A 21,330-nucleotide genomic window follows, 5' to 3' on the forward strand; every position below is an offset into this window, starting at 1 on the left:
CTGCCCTGTAGCCGCAAATTTAAATTACTTTCTTACAGCAGCTTCAATACTCTAGCTGCGGTAAGAAGGTAATTTAGATTCGCGGCTACAGGGCAGGGAGGTTTGTTGGACCAGGCCTGTTCTGTTGTCAGTCGAGCGGGTAAGCGCCACAAAGGTAAGGGGCAGGGAGGGAGAAATGGAGGAAAGGTGGAGTGGAGAGGAAAAGGCGCTTAAGGTTAAACTGAGGGAGGAGAAGGACGCTGAAAGCACTGGGGAAGACAAAGGGGTGGAGAAGAACGCTGAAAGGACATGGGGAAGATGGGGGGGAGAAGGACGCTGAAAGGACATGGGGAAGACAAAGGGGTGGGGAAGGACGCTGAAAGCACATGGGGAAGACAAAAGGGTGGAGAAGGACGCTGAAAGGACATGGGGAAGACGGGGGGGAGAAGGACGCTGAAAGGACATGGGGAAGACAGAGGGGAGAGAAGGACACTGAAAGCACATGGGGAAGACAGAGGGGGGAGAAGGAATTTGACAGGACATGGGGGAAGATGGGGGGGAAAGGATGCTGAAAGGAAATGGGGAAGAGAGAGTGGGGAGAGGACGCTGGCAGGGAAGAAGACAGAGATGCCAGACTATGGGATGGAGCGGAGGGAAGAAGATGGGTGCCAGACCAATTTGGAAGGGGGGAGAAAGGGAGGCACAGTAACAGAGCAAATGGATGATGCAGAGCGAAGAGAGACTGTGGGATGGAAGGAATTGAATGAGAACATGAGGAAAGCAGAAACCAGGCAACAAAGGTAGGAAAAAAAATTCTTTTTTTTTTTTTTTTTTTTTGCTTTAGGATAAAGTAGTATATTAGTTGTGTTGATAAAAATGTATAATGAAAACCCAGGCACTACTACGGTTGATTTGAATGAAGAATATTATCATATATCAGTCTGCCTCTGGTAGAGGCTCTGGTAGAAACCCATTTACAAATAAGCAAAAAGACTTTATTAATTTGGAAATATTAATTGGGAAGAATACATACTTTGTAAACGGGTTTCTACCAGAGCCTTTAATTCAGTAGCATAATTAAATGAAATAACTATTTCTGTAGTTTATAGGGACGGGTGGGGACGGAGGGGATTCCTCACAGGGACGGGTGGGACTTTGGCGGGGACGGGTGGGGATGGGTGGAATTTATGTTCCCGCGCAACTCTCTATGCTTGACCCCCCAAAACAGGAAGTTACATCAAGCTCTGATGTAGCTTCCTGTTCCTGTGTCACACAGAGCCAGTTGAAGCGCTGCACACACTGACACTACAGCCACTTTCAGTACAGAGAAGCAGCGAAGCATCACACGGGACAAAGTAAACACAAAATTTTTCATGCATGTTAAATATTTAGCGCGTTCATCATGTTATTAACGTGCTAAATATGCAGCCCTCTAAATTTATTGTTTTATACATAAAACCCACTTATCTACCTTGATAGAGTGCTTTAAACTGAAGTGCACTTTGCACAGCTCTCCTGTTCTAGGCAAAGCACTCATTCACAGATGTCAGTTCCAATGTGTTCCTGGATCTAAAGCAGATATGGGTGTAAGAGACAGCATAGATGATGGCAGCGTAGTGCCGGCAGAGTTAATGGAACAGAGCGGGCTGTACCATTCTTCATGCTGGCGCATGGGCGGAGGAGCAGTCGCGAGGTGTGTGTGGCTGCCCGTGCATGTGAACTGACCGACAGCAGAGGGCGCGGGATAACTGGTGGTTGCCACAGAGGAGAAGCGAGGGATGGGGTTCAGAGGGTGCGAGTACTGATACTGGCGACTGGAAGGAGAGACTGCGCAGACTGTAGGCATCAGACCGCCGCAGGCTGAAATCACAGCTGGCCCTGCAGGCTTCTGTGTCGCTCTTTCGTGCTTGCGGTGTTTTGCTCTCCGGTTTTGGAACCACACCTAAATGCAAAACAGGATTGTGTTACATTGCCGACTACGTTGACCAGTGAATGCATAAAAGGAGAACGTTCACCTGTTTGCATTTCTACAAAGGGGCTTCAGTGTGTGAAATTTGCTAAAACTATCTTTAATTTGACAAAATCTGATCATGTAACTCTATATCAGGGGTAGGGCACTCTGATCCTCGAGAGCCGTATTCCAGTCGGGTTTTCAGGATTTCCCCAATGAATATGCATTGAAAGCAGTGCGTGCAACTAGATCTCTTGCATATTCATTGGGGAAATCCTGAAAACCCGACTGGAATACAGCTCTCGAGGTCAGAGTTCCCTACCCCTGCTCTATATTATCAGAAAGTGCATTGGCTTCCGTAGAGGGTAGAATACTATTTAACCCCCTCCCCTCTTTAGCAAAGCTCTTTTGTCGTGCACATAAGTTCTTCAACCCCTAAACTGTACCATTCCTTCATATTTTTGCAGCCCAGATGCATGACCTTGCATTTCTTAGCATTAAATTTTAGCTGCCAAATTTCAGACCATTCTTCAAGCTTCACCAGGTCTTTCTTCATATTATTCATACCATCCAGTGTGTCTACTCTATTGCAGATTTTGGTATCATCCGCAAAGAGGCAAATCTTACCCGACAGCCCTTCAGCAATATCGTTTATAAAAATGTTAAAAAGAACAGAACCTTGAGACCCACCACTGGTAACGTCCCTTTCCTCAGAGTGATCTCCATTGATCACTACCCTCTGTCACCTTCCATTCAACCAGTTCTTGACCCAGCCCGTCCCTTTGGGACTCATCCCCAGGGCACTCGGTTTATTTATTAGACGTCTGTGTGGAACACTGTCAAAGGCTTTGCTAAAATCTAAATACACCACATCTAGCACACAAACTCTATCCAATTCTCTGGTCATCCAGTCAAAGAAATTGATCAGATTTGTCTGACAAGACCTATTTCTAGCAAATTTCCTGTTGCCTCCGGTCCTATAACCCACAGGATTCCAGAAACTTGACCATTCTCTGTTTTAAAAGTGTTTCCATTAATTTGCTTACCACAGAAGTCAGACTTACAGGCCTGTAATTTCCTTCTTCTTCCTTACTTCCACTTTGTGACCTAAGCTGCACTGGTCTAATATACTGGCATCTACCTCAAGGAGTCTTAGTGACTCCTAAGCATGCCTTGGTGCTGATAAGTATGATGCTATAAGCGCCACATAGTGGTTGATTGATTGATAACCTCACCGACCAGCGCCTACAAGTTAGGCGCGGTTAGTCACCGTTTACAGAGTCAGGCCCAAAGGCCCAAAGTAAACAGGTATCAGTCTTTACTGACCCAACTTGAACCGTATTTGGCATACAATGCCTGCATCAGGGGTCTTTAAAGCAGGTGATGAAATTCTTAACTCAAGCATCATCCAGGAAACGCTGACCCTGGTAGCTGCTATAATAGAAAAACTCCCGGATACGAGGCTTAGGGTTCGGGCGCATTAGCTCATAGTCATTAGCATGGGAGATCTACCAACACCTATTTTGTAGGCGGTAAGAACTCTTGCGTCAACCACATGCTAATCAGCGCATACCAATGTAACCATGCAGTGGCGTAGTTAGGGTGGGGGGATCCACACCAAGTGCTATCTTGGTGAGGGTGCAGGCACCCAATCCTCCTCTCCACCCCCGCTCCATGTGCATGCTGCTTCCCTTCCCCTGTAACTCTGTAACGTTCATGGTGCGTGCAGCAACCCCCAAGCTGCTGTCACGCCAGTGTCAGCTCTTCGTCTGACATCACCTGGACTCACGCCTAGGAAGTGACATCAGAGGAAGAGCCAACGCTGGCTCGATAGCAGCTTGGGGGTTGCTGCTCGCGCCACGAACGTTACAGAGGTACGGGAGAAGAGAAGCGGCAGAAGGAGGCGGGGAAGGAGCGTGTGGAGGTGGGTGGTGGAGAAGAGGGTGGGAAGGGGCACCTCTCGCCCTTGCAATGCCACTGGAGCCACGCTAAGTGATTGGCGCTACTCCAGATCCATCCCAGCGCTAAAAAAATATTTCCTATTTTTTTTAGCACGTGGGAAGCGCCTGCCGATCCCAAAATTACTACAGGCTCACTTACGCATACTCTAATCCTGCTATAGTGTTTTCTACAATATTCATAGTCATGAACCTCTGTTTCAGCTGAGTCTGAAATGCATTTATTTTTGCACGTGTGCTTGAAACGCAAGGGGAGTGAATTTCACCCTCCTCCAAGAGTGAAGCGTCTGAGGTTGGCCTGTAATTGAGATACCTGGATTCTGGCCTCATTGAGTTTCGTAATCTTGGCCAGCTCTTCTCTGCAATAGATATCTGGATAATGGTTCTTGCTAAAAGCAGTCTCCAAATGCTCCAGCTGCTCTTGACAAAAAGTAGTTCGATGGCGCCTGCGGGTTGGCAGTGGGTAATGGGACGCGACGTGGCCACTGACCGACAGCAAGGAGTTGCTTTCTAGGCAGGGTGCCTCACGGAACTTCCTGCACGTACTCTCGATCTCTGAAAATGAAATGCATAGGGTTAAAGATCGTTCAGCGGTACAAAATTTGTCGGCCCACTGTTACGGAACACATGTACAGGGAGGTGTTTTACACCATGGCATAATCTTAATGAAGCAGTTTAAAAATGCTCTGCTTTTATCTATCTCGACACATTTATTTTAAAGGGGAAGGAGTGGCCAAAACAGCCTGAGGTTGTGAGTTGAATCTCAACCTGCTCCCCATGGCCCCAGGAAAGCCACCCAGCCCTCTATTCTCCCCAGGCATCACAGTTAGACTGTGAGTTTGCCAGATAATACCCAGGAGGACCGGATCACTGTTCAATGTATTGTAAGCAAACAAAACAAAACTGCAGATCTGTACAAGACGTAGGCAAAATTTTATTGTGACAAAATAAATATATGTAAACCCTTTTACCAATCAAATGACCCGACACGGTCCGTGTTTCGGACAAACCTTCGTCAGGGGTCCTAATAGGTGCAAATACAATATAAAATTTATTATTAAAATTTTAAAACAACAAATATATGCATAATAAAAAAATAATATAAAATAAAATAAAAATGCATGCCATTTTTATTTCATTTTATTTTATTTTCTCAACATGTACACTTGTCTTTTTGTTGAATCTATTACAATTTTGGATAGCGTCGTTTAAATATCATCATGTTTACACTATATGACATTTTTATTTTATTTTATATTATTTTTTTATTATGCATATATTTGTTGTTTTAAAATTTTAATAATAAATTTTATATTGTATTTGCACCTAATAGGACCCCTGACGAAGGTTTGTCCGAAACACGGACCGTGTCGGGTCATTTGATTGGTAAAAGGGTTTACATATATTTATTTTGTCACAATAAAATTTTGCCTACGTCTTGTACAGATCTGCAGTTTTGTTTTGTTTGCTCTCGGTTGGTTTTTTACTGCAGTTTAGGTTGAGACCTCCCTTTTTTCCTTGTTTTGTTCAATGTATTGTAAACCACTTTGGGTGAATCTCTTCGTGAAAAGACAGGACAGACTGGTAATGCAGAGCACTGCTTTACCTGAAGTGGGGAATTATGCTGCAATATAGTGTATCGCAAACTGTGTTCCGTGGCACACCAGTGTGCCTCCTGAGATTTCAGGTGTGCCGCGGTACACTGGGGAAGAGAAGTGGCGCCAGCGCTGGATGACTACAGGTTGTGCCTCTCGCCAAGAGAGGCACGTCCTGTAAGCAATCTCCCGATGCCGGCACCTCTTCTCTCTGCAGGCCCTTCTCTCCAACGCAGGTCCTTCTCTCGGCTCAAAGCTTGATTGAAGGGCCTTTGCGCATGTGCTGACGTCGGCGTGCTGACGTCACGCCTGCATGTAATGTCATCACGCCGACGCCAGCGCAAATCCGGGTGTTTCGAGCCGGGGATGCTAGGTTTAGTGTGCCCCGGCTCGAAAAAGTTTGCAAGACGCTGCTGTAGTACCACTAGGGGCAAATATGGAACAAAGAAAAGGAACAACCCCCCCTCCCCCCGCCAACAGAAGGAGAACAAGTGAGGAATGGGACAGAACACGTTAACCTTGGGAAGAGCAAATTATATTTTAATAAATTCAAAACAAATACAAAATCACATAAATAAAAGTACATATGTCAAAAGTCCTATGGATGTAAGGTCCTTATGTTGAAAGGATCCAGCCAATGACCCAACACGGTTTGTGTTTCGGCCCCCAGGTGGAGGCCTGCCTCAGGGGTGTACCTGTAGGTCTGAAGAAAATGCACCATTAGGTGTCACCCCAGTGTTGAGAATGCAAACTTTAAAAATTCTCTAAAAACACTATGCGCATTTGAAAAAGCTCATAGAAGGTCCGAAGGACAAAATCAACAGGGTTCGTAGAAGTCTCACCCTAAGGCTAGCTGACCCAACATGGCTGGCTCTCAGCAATGACACCTACGTCAGGGGTCATGTAGCCTTCAAAAAGCATGTAAGATACACAACACTGTGGTTGCCACTCTCTTGCAGAAGGCTGTGTGGCCCCTGATGCAGGCGTCATGGTCCAACATCTGGCCATGTTGGGTCAGCTCTTCAATAAAGTTTTAACTGGTGACATATCTTGACTGCCTCGCCTTCTTTGCATATCTGTCCTGCACTCTCCGGACAGCATCTTGCAACAATGTAAGCTTCCTCTGCGATGTAATGTAACTTCCCCATGTCCCTGCACGGGCCTCGAACCGATACTGCATAAGTGCGATTCAGAAATTCTGATGAGATTAGATTTGCTAGCTGAATATCTGCCATTGTTAGAATTAGACTCCGAAACTGCATACTATTTCTACAGATGAGCGTGACCAGAAATTTAAAATGTTTTGCTACATCTCTTGGGGGGGACCTTTTTTCTTCGTCATCCATGTAAATGTGCAATACAATATCGTAGCTTTCCGGTTCATAGACAAAACCGCCGAAGACAAAGGCGCGCGCCGACAACTGAGCGCAAGATGGAAGCGTGCGCCGAAGAAAAAGAGTGTTTTTAGGGGCTCCGACGGGGGGTTTTGTTGGGGGAGCCCCCCTCACTTTACTTAATACAAATCGCGGCGGCGTTGTGGGGGGTTTGGGGGGATGTAACCGCCCTCATTATACTGGAAACTTAAGTGTTTCCCTGTTTTTTAGGGAAAAAGTGAAGTTTTCAGTAAAATGTGGGAGGTTACAACCCCCCAAACCCCCCACAATGCCCCCACAACACGGCGCGATCTGTATAAAGTAAAGTGGGGGGGGGTTCCCCCCTCACACCCCCCGTCGGAGCCCTTTAAAACAGTCATTTTCTTTGGTGCGCACCTCCACGTTGCGCTCAGTTGTCTGCGCGCGCCTTTGTCCTGGTGCGCTTTTGACCTGACACCCAGCTTTCCTGTCAGGAGCTCGAATGGACGGAGGGAAAACATAAGTGCAGTTTGAATATTAAACGATATCCTCTTTTAGTTAAGGGACCTTGTTTTCCTTTACATTTGATTCAAATATCCTATATAATAAAACGCTAGCCGCGCATGCGCACTCAGACCTGCGTGATCTGTGATCCCTGATCCGTGTTCTGTAGGTCCGTGGCCAGAGTGCGTATGCAGCGGCTAGACAAAGCGGGAGAAACAGACTCGAGCGCTGTGGCCGACTCAGGATGGGAGGATGCGCCACAGCAAAGTGCTGCACAGGTACTGGAGGGGGAGAGACATATCGCTTCTGCACATACCGGTACAAACCTCCCTCCAGCGTTGGCAGCCGCAGCACGTTAAACAGGCTGCTTCGCGACTTTCTCCTGCAGTTGAGTCCCTCTGCCGCGTCACTAATGATGTCATCAATGACGTGACAGACTCAACGGCAGAAGAAAGCCGCGAACCAGCCTGTTTAGCGTGCTGCGGCTGCCAACGCTGGAGGAAGGTTTGTTATTAAAGTCATCTCTCCGGGAGGGTCGCAGAGTCAGCGGGGGTTGGCCTGGGAGGGGAGAGAAGCGTCTGCCTCGGGTGCTTCAGGCAGCAGCAGCGTTTACAATTCGCTGCTGTTGCGGCTTCAGGCCTTCCTCTCTGGCCGGTCCTGCCTACTTCCTGTTTTCATGAACACAGGACCCACCAGAGAGGAATAGCTGAAGCCAGCAACAGCAATGAATTGTGAATGCTGCTGTTGCCCGATGAAGTAGTTGAAGGAGGAAAGTGAGCAGAGGGGGAGAGAATGGTTTGGAGGGAAGAAGAGATGGCAGGGCATGGAGGGAAGGAGGAAGGTATGCCAGACCAAGGGAAAAGGAAAGAGGAGATGGAGAGAGGCCATATGGGACAGAGAGAGAGGGGGCGGACACTGGATGGAAAGAGAAGAGAGGGCAGTGAATAGAAGGGGCAACATAGAGGGTGAACAGTATTCTAGCACCCGTTAATGTAACGGGCTTAATGACTAGTTTGTTAATATTTGTTAATATGGCTCGCTATATTTAATCTTGGATCTAATTTGAGGACTTGAGCTGAAGTTAAGCTACATATCTTATTTTTCTTCATAATAATGTATCTGAATGGCTGTGTTTTATTTGTTTGCTTTTCTTCAACTTTCTGTACAAGTGGATACTTGATTGGTAAAATTAAAATTTGATAAATAAAAAGTAAAAAAAAAACCAAACCTTAATGGCTTTACTCTGGGGTCCTTTTACTAAGGCGGATAGCCATTTTAGCATGCGCTAAACAGCACGCACTATACGCTAACGCATCCGTTATAGTCTTTGGACGCGTTAGCATTTAGTGCACCCAGAAATGGCAAGCGCGCCTTGGCAAAAGGACCCCTGCATGTTTGGGTTTAGGCAAAACTTACCCACTGCACGTCACATCACTTATGTTCAAAACAAAGAAAGTGCCCAGGTTGACATGATTTACTTGCAGACAGAGCTCAGGAGCTGAGGCCTGAACGCAGACAAACGCGGGCACGGTTAGAAAGTTAATTAAAGTCAGAGGAGTCTTATTTCTGTCCCCTTTTGTTAGAGGTCCCAGATATTCATCATACACATCCTTTATATATGAAAGCAGGAATAACAAAAAAAAAAAAAAATTCATCCAGGAGGTTTGAGATATATAAAGACTGGGTTTTGGTTACCCAAAAGGACATTCTTCCTTCCAGATCCATGGATTAGGAAACCATTTGTCAACCGTGCTAGGAATCAGCAACCCGATCTGTATCTGTTTTACCTCTAATAGCTCAATATCGTGAGAAAAATGTTCCAGAACCAGTGGAAGATTATGTGGACTACAGGAACAAAAACCCTGCAAGTAAAGTCATTTGTGTAGAAGGGACTGCAGGCTTTACGAGGGGCTGATTAGGAGAGAGGTGAATGGAAAGTCAGAGAATGACCTACAGGTCTGGAATGAAACTGTAATACCTGGGGCTTTGTGCTAAGAAAACCAAAACCTGTGAAACCCACACAAGGAGAACGCAGGAAGCGATTCTGACAGGTCTAAAGAGTCAGATTAAACCATGCTTTCTTCGAAGACCTGATAAAGCAAACCGTATGCTCATTAGCCCAGACTGAAGAATATTATCATACAATATGGCAGGTATTACATGAGCAATATTAACAGTGGAAGTGATTCTGACAGGTCTAAAGAGCAAATGAAACTATACTTATGTCTAGGGGGAAAAAAGCAAGCTAGTTACCTAGACTGAAAAGTACTATTCAAAAAATACTGCTGTTACTATAAATTAGAAACAAATGTAGGGAATCCATTGGCATTATTTGCAAATGCAAATTAATAGATAATATATTGCCTTCAGAGTGTTTTCATTACACATCTGGGTTGGGTAGTGATAGATACTGATTAACATAGATATTGAATCTTCTTATTAAGATGTTTAATATTGTTTATATCAATAATTGATGGAAGGGGGGCGGTTATAGTTATGATTCTATACTTTCTGCTTGTAATAGTGTTTTCTTATAATATTTTCATGTTGTCAATTTACTGTATTACACTATTGTAATTTAATAAAATAATAAAAATTATTTAAAAAAAAAAGAAACAAATGTAGGGGATTGTAACTGTTGAGATGTTACTGTTTTTCTTTTTTTTTTTAAATATTTTTATTCATTTTGAAGCCAAAAACAAGTGGAACATATTATACAATCATATTACACTATAATATCACTTGAAATCAATCAAAATTATAATCTTTGATAAATATATATATATCACTCCATCTTCATATTCAAAAACTGCACTCAAATTAAAGATTAAAAATATTTTCCATCCCCCCCTCCCTGGACGTGCATGATCAAAGGGCAAAAACAACCATCACTCTTTGCAAAATTTTGTCAATGGCTCCCAAATTCCCAGAAACTTCTTATAATGTCGCTGTTGTATGGCCATAATACGTTCCATTTTGAAGACGTGACACAAAAACTCCCACCAAAAGGTATAATTCAATCAATTCCAGTTTTTCCAAATCCTTAAAATAAGCTGTATGGCAAGATGTTACTGCTTTTCACCTGGACTTCAAGGAGGTGATTTGATACAGATTGGTTTGTGGGTTAAACCCTTTTCATAAAATCTCCTCCGTGGTATAAAGGCATAAAAGTATATGTGGCGGCAAGAAAGACACATAGGGCTCCTTTTACGAAGGCACGCTAGGGCCTTAACGCGCGGAATAGCGTGCGCTAAAATGCCACGCGTGCTAGCCACTACCGCCTCCTTTTGAGCAGGCGGCAGATTTTTGGCTAGCGCGCGCTAATCCGGTGCGTACCTTCGTAAAAGGAGCCCATAATAATAATGGGGTCTTTTTATTAAGGCGCACTAACCGATTTAGTGCGCGCTAACCACTAAGGCATCCGTTATATTCTATGGGTGCCTTAGCATTGAGCACGCGCTAATCTTTAGCGCGCACTAAATCGGTTAGCGCGCCTTAATCTAAGGACCCCCATTATTATTATTATCAGCGCCGATTAAGAAAATTAAGGACCCCTTTTACAAAGCTGTGGTAGCGATGCTGCTGTGCGAAATGGAAGTGAATGGGCTTTGGCGCATTTACCGCGGCAGCATCGCTATCCCGGCTTTGTAAAAAGGGGCCCGATCTAGGCGCCTAACTTTAGGCATCTTTGATAGAATCTTGATCTTATTTATTTAAAAAAAAAAACAAAAACCCACAACTTTTTTATACCGTTTAAGAAAACTAAACGGTTTACATCAATAAGAACATGCATAAAATAACAAAACAGGTGTTGGTAAGCGCCCAAGAGCTAATGGGAAAATTAGCGTGTGGCTATTATTGCAGAACTGTAAAAATCAGTGCTAAAAATGGCCTTAGCACACCTTTTAGCGCTTGTTAGTAATTTTTTTATTTAGGTATTTATATACCACCTATCAAGGTTATTTAGGTGGTTTACAATCAGATACTTAAGCATTTTCCTTCTCTGTCCTGGTGGGCTCACAATCTATCTAATGTGCCTGGGGTAATGGGGGGATTAAGTAACTTGCTCAGGGTCACAAGGCTTGAACCCACAACCTCATAAGAACATAAGAACATAAGACTTGCCTCTGTCGGGTCAGACCGGAGGTCCATCGTGCCCGGCAGTCCGCTCACGCGGCGGCCCCTCAGGTCCAGGACCTGATAGTGCTCCTACCCTAAAACTCACATATGCTTTTCGCTTTTGTCCTGTAGTGTAACCTTCTATCTATACCCTGTAATCCCCTTCTCTTTCAGGAAGTCATCCAGTCCCTTTTTGAAACCCAGTATTGTACTCTGTCCTATTACCTCCTTTGGAAGCGTGTTCCAGGTGTCCACCACCCTCTGAGTGAAGAAAAACTTCCTTGCATTCGTTTTGAATCTGTCCCCTCTCAGTTTTTCTGAGTGACCTCTTGTTTTTGTTGTCCCCGCTAGTCTGAAGAATCTGTCCCTATCCACCCTCTCTATGCCTTTCATGATTTTATATGTCTGTATCATGTCTCCTCTCAGTCTCCGCTTTTCCAGGGTAAAGAGCCCCAGTTTGTCCAACCTTTCGGCATATGAAAGGTTCTCCATTCCCTTTATCATCCTAGTTGCTCTCCTCTGGACCCTCTCAAGTATCGCCATGTCTTTCCTAAGGTACGGCGACCAGTATTGGACACAGTATTCCAGATGCGGTCGCACCATTGCTCGATACAATGGCAGGATGACCTCCTTCGTTCTGGTAGTGATACCTTTTTTGATAATGCCCAGCATTCTGTTCGCTTTCTTTGAGGCCGCTGCACATTGCGCCGCTGGCTTCATTGTTGTATCCACCAATACCCCCAGGTCCCCAGAGTCCTGAGTCTGTAGCTTTAACCACTGCACCACTCTAGAAATCAAAATGTAGTAGAAGTGAACCAAGAATAGGACAGTGAAGCCACTGTGACATCACTGATGAGGTTGGCTCTTAGGCATTGGTGGAATGAGGCATTATGACATCACAATACCAGCTCTGGTTATCAGAGGCCGAAACTTTTCACACTATTATTTATTCAGTTTACTATACTGTTCTCCCAGGGGAGCTCAGAACGGTTTACATGAATTTATTCAGGTACTCAAGTCCTTTTCCTGTTTGTCCTGGTGGGCTCACAATCTATCTAATGTAACTGGGGTGATGGGGGGATTAAGTGACTTGCCCAGGGTCACAAGGAGCAACGTGGGTTTGAACCCACAACCTCAGGGTGCTGAGGCTGTAGCTCTAACCACCGCGCCACTCCTTCCTGAGTGACAGTGCCCAGATGAAACGCTCAGTGAAAGGTGTTGTGTCCCACATTGCTGTCAGCCTCTACAGCCCTTCACTTGCTGCTCATCCGTGTTGTCCATATCAACACCGATACTCGTTCTTGTCCATGAAAATCCACATTTTTTTTTTTCTCTGAAAAATTATGGCAAATTATGTTGATTATCTCTCAGGTCTGAGTGCGCAGTGAACGCTTTGCCAAATTTCTAGACGCTTAAACAAACAAAAATCGGTAAACTGTACAATTCTTTTACTAGGCTACGGTATAAAGTGGGCTTAGTTTACCATGCGCTGAGGCCACTTTTTACCGCAGCAGTAGAACGATTCATTTGCAAAGATGGCCACGGACCAATGCTGCCCTGAGTGCGTGGCTATTACTGACACCTATTCTGTAGATCAGTGATTCCCAACCCTGTCCTGGAGGAACACCAGGCCAATCGGGTTTTCAGGCTAGCCCTAATGAATATGCATGAGAGAGATTTGCATATGATGGAAGTGATAGGCATGCAAATTTGCTTCATGCATATTCATTAGGGCTAGCCTGAAAACCCAATTGGCCTGGTGTTCCTCCAGGACAGGGTTGGGAACCACTGCTGTAGATGAAAAAGGCCTCGTGCAGTCATCCATTAGCATGCAGTGATGTAGCTGCACTGACCAGTACAGGAAAATCAACTCTGCGCACCCCCCCCCCTCCAAGATATAGCCCCTCTATGCAACAATAAAAAATATATTTTTTAGTGCACAGGTAGCAGGGCAGATTAGGAACTTACCACAGGATGTCTGAGTGCGACCCGAGGTTAGCCATTTTAAACAGTGGTAAGCACTTGGTGATGCTTCCCACAGCTTCATAAAAGGACCCCTTAATATTTAAGCACAAGAATGTAAGGTGGTAAATAAAGAAATCCTCATAAAGTTGTACATCGCACTTTTCAAATCATCTAGTCCAGACATGGGCAACTCCGGACCTCGAGGGCCAAAATCCAGTAGGGATTTTAGGATTTCCCCAATGAATATGCATGAGATCTATTTGCATGCACTGCTTTCAATGCATATTCATTGGGGAAATCCTGAAAACCTGATTGGATTCCGGCCCTCGAGGACAGGAGTTGCCCATGTCTGATCTAGTCGGTGGTCTGTTTGGTGTCTCGAATCACTGCCGTATATGAGATGTGAGTTCTCATATGCAAGCATCATGGTTTGTAATCGAGTCCCTGAGGGTGATGGCGCCCGTCACTGGTTACACTATTGTCTAGCACAGGGGTCCCCAAAGTCCCTCCTTGAGGGCCGAATCCAGTCGGGTTTTCAGGATTTCCCCAATGGATATGCATGAGATCTATGTGCATGTACTGCTTTCAATGCATATTCATTGGGGAAATCCTGAAAACCTGATTGGATTCCGGCCCTCGAGGACAGGAGTTGCCCATGTCTGATCTAGTCGGTGGTCTGTTTGGTGTCTCGAATCACTGCCGTATATGAGATGTGAGTTCTCATATGCAAGCATCATGGTTTGTAATTGAGTCCCTGAGGGTGATGGCGCCCGTCACTGGTTACACTATTGTCTAGCACAGGGGTCCCCAAAGTCCCTCCTTGAGGGCCGAATCCAGTTGGGTTTTCAGGATTTCCCCAATGGATATGCATGAGATCTATGTGCATGTACTGCTTTCAATGCATATTCATTGGGGAAATCCTGAAAACCTGATTGGATTCCGGCCCTCGAGGACAGGAGTTGCCCATGTCTGATCTAGTCGGTGGTCTGTTTGGTGTCTCGAATCACTGCCGTATATGAGATGTGAGTTCTCATATGCAAGCATCATGGTTTGTAATTGAGTCCCTGAGGGTGATGGCGCCCGTCACTGGTTACACTATTGTCTAGCACAGGGGTCCCCAAAGTCCCTCCTTGAGGGCCGAATCCAGTTGGGTTTTCAGGATTTCCCCAATGGATATGCATGAGATCTATGTGCATGTACTGCTTTCAATGCAAATTCATTGGGGAAATCCTGAAAACCCGACTGGATTCGGCCCTCAGGAAGGGACTTTGGGGACCCCTGGTCTAGCAGTTTAAATTCTTTAAATATTCACAAAAACCACATTCCCCAATACCTCCCTAGTAGCCGAAGTCAGTCAACCAAGAAGACTGTTGATTTTTTTTATCTTGCGTATCGTGCTTTGTTGCTTCAGTGAAGCGTTCATTGTTCAAAATAAAAAATTACAAAAAAAAATAATTCTTTAAACATTGAACGCCAACAATATTTATTTAGGTGCGCTAAACACTAGCGCGTGCATGTTAGTCTATGGGCGCGTTAGCATTTAGCGCGTGCCAATCGGTTAGCGCACCTTAGTAAAAGCGGGGGTTAATTTTAAAACTTACCCCCCCCCCCCGACTAAAATCTAGCCCTCCTTTTTGCTAAACGGCAGGAGAGGTTTCTGCTGCAGCCTGGAGCACTACTATATGCTCCAACACTGCTCCAGCATTCGTAGAATCACTATGAGCGTCAGAGCATTTAGGTCCCCTGGTCGCGGTAGAAACTTCTCCCGCGGCTTAGTAAAAGAGGGCCTAAGGGGGGGAAATTCATCAAGGCGCACTAATCGCGTTAGCACATGAGAACGATTAGCGCACGCTAAATGTGGACACCCACTATATTCCTGCAGGTGTCTTGGCATTTAGCCCGCGCTAATCGTTAGCGTGCACTACAACGGTTAGCGTCCCTTGATGAACTCCCTCCCCCCCCCCCCCAAGCGGCTTACAAGCATTCATAAATAAAAACAATCCACAAAAAAGAAATAAAGACAAACCAATGACAATCTACTGAGAAATCCCTTAGGGGGTCCTTTTATAAAGGCACGCTAGCCGATTTGATGCCCGAAGAATACAACGGATGCCTTAGTATTTAACACACACTAATCTTTAGCGCACGCTAAATCGGTTATCGCGCCTTAATAAAAGGACCCCCTTCTTTTTAAGTCCTTCAAAGGCTAAAAGAAATAAGCATGTCTGCGACGCTCTTTGAAATTGTTGGAGGGTGGCACAAAAGCGGTCATGCCCTGTTAACTTATTCCGCAATAATGGACCCGCGGCAGAAAATGCAGACGCAGATGTCGCCACATAACATGTCTCGTTCAAATCAGGCACAGACGCTCTTTTCTGAGCGGCAGACTATAAACCTGTATTATTTGTTTCAAATACCATGGCATTAGGCGACGGAAACATTGCTACGCCAACGTTAAAGTCTTATACTGAATGCTCCCTTCGGGTTTTATGAGCGTGTTTCCCTTCAAAACTTTTATGGAGGAGGTTTAGATTTTGCAATAATTCTTGAAAAATTCTTTTCTATCTGCCTCCGAATTTCCTAATGGATCTTCCGCTATGTATTGGGTGGCTTATAGCGATTTGTACACCCTTTTACTATTTGTTAATCTCTTTGAGGTAGGATGGGTATCCTTTTCCTAATTTTTGGTGTTTCTTTGGCGTATAATTCCCTGCTTCACTTTGGGCTCCTTTTACTAAGCTGCGTTAGGGCTTTAATGCGCGGAATAGCAGGCGCTTTAGTGCCGCGCGTGGTAGACGCTAATGCCAGCATTGAGCTGGTGTTAGTTCTAGCCGCGTGCTAATCTGCGGGGTGCGCTAAAAACCCTAGCGCACCTTAGTAAAAGGAGCCCATTATGTGCTTGTAAAATTTGAAAGTCTGTATATCATTGTTTTTTTAAATTTTTATTTTATTTTTAACGTTTATAAGATGCTGTCACTGTTCGCAGCGTTGTGCGTACACAAGACGTGCTAAAAAAAAAAAGGTCAGGTGAAATTTAAATGAATGAGATTTGCAACACAAACAACGATAACTTAGTACATTTCTATAAATCCTATTCATTCAGCTGGAGGAACTAATTGCATTAAGTCTAACATGAAGCTGTAAATCGCCAGCATTTGTGCTCACCTGCAGTTGAAGTTGCCACAGCAATTTCTGGATAACTCTCGTGAAACTGGGCACACTTCTTCATTCTCGTCCTCACTCTAACTTCTTCCATGATGTTTCCAAGGTGACTAAAATGGGTCTAATCTCCTTAAATTGCCAACTCTTTGAAGTGCAGTGGCTCATTTTTTTCCTCCTCCAATTTTAAGTTGGTAATGCTATGACATCATCCAAAGCTGGGGGTGGACCTGCTCCGCCCCCCCCTCACCGTCAAACGGAATCGATTGGCTACAGTCTGCAGCCAATGATGGAGAGGGACCTGGCCTCTGCATCTGACCTGCCCAGGACTGTTCCCGGCTCCAAGGCTGTCCTAGGAAAGGCCTTCTGGTCACTAGATCAGTGGAGAAGTATGGAGACACAGAGAGGAAAGGGTTGCTGAACCGCATTGTGTCTTGTCCTACAGTCTTGTTTTGAATGCCCAGTGCAGTATTCAGGTTTTTTTAAAATTCCGGGGTGGGAAGAAGTAGGAAGTCATCTTTTTTTTCAGCAACATTTTGCAGCTCTGGTTCAGGCTATTATTTTATCTCAGTTGGACTTTGGCAACTTGCTTTATGCTTGTTTAATAAATGTAATTTGAGGAGGCTACAACTTACCCAGACTACAGCTTCCCGTTTACTGGAGGATCCAATTTAAATGTGCAACTGTAATTTTCAAAGTCCTATATGGTATTTTTTCTCCTTTGGTTCCTGTCTCATTTAATTCACAAGAAATCTCTATTCTAGGAGCTCTCAGAAATATAAACTTGGCTTTCCCACTGTTAAAGAAATAAAAACTATGGCCAATTTTTGTCGATCATTTCCTCTTTTTATTCGTAAAAGTTTGGAATGACCTTCCTTCTATAATTAAAGTTCTCTCTCATCCACCCACTTTTTATAAAGCGTTGAAGACAAATTTATTTCAGAAATTTACTAATGATTTCCTTTTTCAAATAATCAACCATAAAAGATAAAATTCTATCAAACTACGCTAGCAGTTTTTAGCGTACAGAGCCGCGCTGAATAGCCCACCTCTGTTCCCGACACTCACAGGAACTCTGTGAGCATCGGGAGCAGCGCGGGCCGTTCAGCGCGGCTCACCACGCTACAAACGGCTAGCACAGTTTGATAGAAGAGGTCCATGGTTTATATTCTAATCTTTTGTATAATTTATTCATGTTTTGCTAACCGAGTCGAGCCCTCCTGTTGTGATGAATTGGTATATAAAATCAAAAGATTAGATTGGATTAATACCAAAAGCAAGCACATCAGTAGAAACATAAAAACTTCCTAAATGTACTTCTTTACAGAAAGGAATGGATGCAAAGTACATAGATTATTCCCCTCTTTTACTAAGGTGCGCTAACCGATTAATTAGTGCGTGCTAAACACTAACACGGGCTGCCCAAGTCCAGTCCTCGAGATCTACTGGCAGGCCAGGTTTTCAGGATATCCACAATGAACATGCATGAGAGAGATTTGCATACCAAGAAGGCAATGCAGGCAAATGTCTCTCATGCATATTCATTGTGGATATCCTGAAAACCTGGCCTGCCAGTAGATCTCGAGGACCGGACTTGGGCAGCCCTGCGCTAACACGTCCATAGACTAATATGCACGCGTTAGCGTTTAGTGCACACTCATCGGTTAACACACCTTAGTAAAAGAGGGCCTATGTTTATTAACATTTGATATCCCACTGAAGCTTACAACAGTTTTCAGTTGGCTCACGTTAAAAATCACATATGTAATAAAAGAAAGGAACTGCGTTATAAATAGGAAAGACCTACACAATCATACGAAAGAAACAGAAAAAAAGGGGGAATGCGCGTCTGCTTACCTTCTCAAAACCACTACAGTATAATCTCATTATAACGGACTACAAGGGACCTGGAAAAACGGTGCATTATATCCAGAGTTGCATTTTTAAAAAACTTTATTTAGGTCAACTTGAAACAACGTACAATCAATGAACAACAGTCACTGCACAACTATATCAGCAACGTCAATAACAAAACTCAGCCAAACATTGGTACGGCACGAAATAATTGCAAAACTAGAACACTAAAAGATGTTCTAAAGCATTATGTCGTACTATACTGGAAAGAAAAATACTCTGTCATTTTCTTCTGGGCTGCATTTTGATACTATATCACCAGCATGCCACGTGCCTTGTAGGCGGAGCCTGCATGTCTGTTATAGCCGAAGAAAACTACAGCTAAAAGCGGCTCTGGGGACCAAATTGGTTGTCCGTTATATCCGAAAGTCTGTTATATGCGAGTCCGCTATATGCAATGATTTTCTGTATGTTTAAATAGCGCACGACTGGGACCAGCGGACCTCATCCACTATAGGTGAGGTTCCATTATAAGCGAGTCCGTTATAACGAGATTATACTGTATATATAAAAATACCTATATATCACATTAATAAATGTGATCATTTTGAGGAATGTCCGAACCGAAAGCTAATTTAAAAAAGAAAGTCTTTATAAGAGTCTTAAAAGCTTTAAAATTCAATTCAAGATGAATGTTATTCGGAAGTTTATTCCAGGAACTGGGTGCTAAATTTTTTAAAAAGGCTTTAAGTCTGGTAGATTCCCAGTTAGCTGTTAAATTAAGTATTCTTTCTTTAAACGCCTTCATCTCGTCTTCTATTTCTATAGCTCGACATCTATATAAACTACACGATAGATGGTATAATGCAATTCAGAATAAGATACAACTGGCCCTAAACATACTTTCTTCCTTGGATTAGGGCACTGAGTGATCTTAACGCCCCTAGTTGCATTCCAAAAACTGCCTGGTGCATGCAGTGAAGGGAAGGGTGAGGCAGGCAGGATTCAGGGGGTGGGGGGGGGGGTTGAATAAAATCAAAGGAGAAGAATGGAATTGGCTTTACATTTGGAGCTGGCTTTAAGACATGAAGGCCGGCAAACCAGTTGCAGGCACCGCCTTGAACTCCTGCCTCAAGCTGTGGTCTCTTCACCAGATCATTGGGACGAAATGACATCCTTTCATAACTGTCTTTGACAAGGGAATGTCATCTTTAATAACTTTGAAGTACAGCCATATTAATGCCCCAAAAAAGAGACATAAACACTTTTTGGAATATGTCTTAACTAAAACCTTTACACATGACACTATTAATGATATGCAGCAAATGGGAATGAAATGTGGGAGTTATAACATTTTAATATTTAATATAAGTAGGTGGGGTAGGCACAAGGGTGTCTGATACCCTAGGTCAGGGATCAGCAACCTTTTTAAAGCAAAGAGCTATTGTATTGTTTGACCCAAGATATACAAAAAGCAGCAATGGGTAAACAGGGTGGGGGGGTTGAGATATGATTTTGAATGCGATATGGGTTTTTATGTATTGAACACAAAACGAAAACTTCAAGTATTTGCAGAAAATAAAGAAAAACAATTTAATGAGACTTTTGACACTGTATTTCAGCACAGAGTTGTTTCATGTCCATTTCTCCCTCTCACCCCATGCACCCTCGGCCTCTCTCCTTCCCCTCCATCCTTATGTCCATTTCTCCCTCTCTCACCACTCTCATCCCTCCTGCAACATATTTCCTCCCCACTCACAAATGTTACGCTCTTTCTTGCTTCAGCGGGTCAACGGCGATTCCTACAGCTGCCTGCCGCTAACCCGGAAGCCTCTCCAATGTCGCATCCCGCCCGGACAGAAACAGGAAGTTCTGACAGAGGGTGGGATGCGGCAGAGGAGAGGCTTCCAGGTTCGTGGCAGGCAGCTGTACGAATTGCTGCCGCTAACCCATTGAAGCCATGTGGTGAAAGAGCCGCATGTGGCTTGTGTGCCGCAGGTTGCCGACCCCTTCTTCTTCAGATGAGGAAGGTTGCCGCTGTGTGCTCTCCCCCCCAAGGGCATCTCAAAGCCCTTTCTTCTACTATCTAGCATGTTCCCTTCCTTAGCTCTCTTGCCCTGCCCGAGATGTCCGGCATCTTCTCTTCCCTAGCTCAGGCGTCACTCTCCCTTTCTCCCAAGATGTCCATCATTCCTCCTCAAGGTATCTATCATCTTAACCCTTTCAGGACCAAGGGACCTATTTGTCCCATAACTTTAAAATCCTATAAATTTTGATTGGGATAGTCTACAGTTCTAAATTTGATATGTACGGATTCCATAGGATACTGCCTTTATGTAAACAAACTGGTTCCGACATTCATTCATTAGCGTCGTTGCCAGATTGACGAGAAGATTCACTTGCCACACTGTCCATAAGCCAGAAGTGTGATTTTTTTTAAATAAAAATAATGATATTTCACAAAAAAAATCAATTTTTTGGCATCTGCAAGCCCTTTTTACCATAAAAATGTCGTCAAAACCACAAAAATTGGCCTACGATCCTTATGGTCCTGAAAGGGTTAATCCCCATGAAGTGTCTAGCATCTCCTTCCTTCTCTTCCCTTGTCTCCCCTCGTAACACTCTCTTGCAGCTGCTGTACCACCCCAGGATTGCGACTATAAAGGAGATTGCGTGCAGTAGTCATGGAGCCTTGCGCATCTGCACAGCTGAACTTCTTGTTTGGGAGAGGGTGGTCCATAGCAAGCCTGAGCCTCCTAGGCGCTCAAGGTCTAGTGCTGGCTCCTCTGACTCTTGCTCTTGCTCGGTCATTGACTTTCACTGTGCCTGTGCCACCTTCCAATTTGCGGTGTGCTACTTAATCTGAATAGTGATCAGTCCAGCCCTGAACTTAG

At 44.3% G+C, this 21,330-nt stretch overlaps 1 protein-coding gene across 1 annotated transcript; it reads right to left on the bottom strand.

Moving 5' to 3' along the window:
- Window positions 1-1,134: 1,134 nt before the first annotated feature.
- LOC117356589 (homeobox protein prophet of Pit-1-like) lies at window positions 1,135-16,726 on the bottom strand. The gene is made up of 3 exons (XM_033936004.1): window positions 16,589-16,726; window positions 4,202-4,443; window positions 1,135-1,921 (listed from the first exon to the last, which is right to left on the bottom strand). Exons 1-3 carry the CDS (start codon window positions 16,677-16,679, stop codon window positions 1,526-1,528), a joined length of 729 nt encoding a protein of 242 aa, XP_033791895.1. The 5' UTR covers window positions 16,680-16,726; the 3' UTR covers window positions 1,135-1,525.
- Between the last annotated feature and the right edge of the window lie 4,604 nt (window positions 16,727-21,330).

Source organism: Geotrypetes seraphini, chromosome 3 (genome assembly GCF_902459505.1).
Source record: "Geotrypetes seraphini chromosome 3, aGeoSer1.1, whole genome shotgun sequence".
NCBI lineage: Eukaryota > Metazoa > Chordata > Amphibia > Gymnophiona > Dermophiidae > Geotrypetes > Geotrypetes seraphini.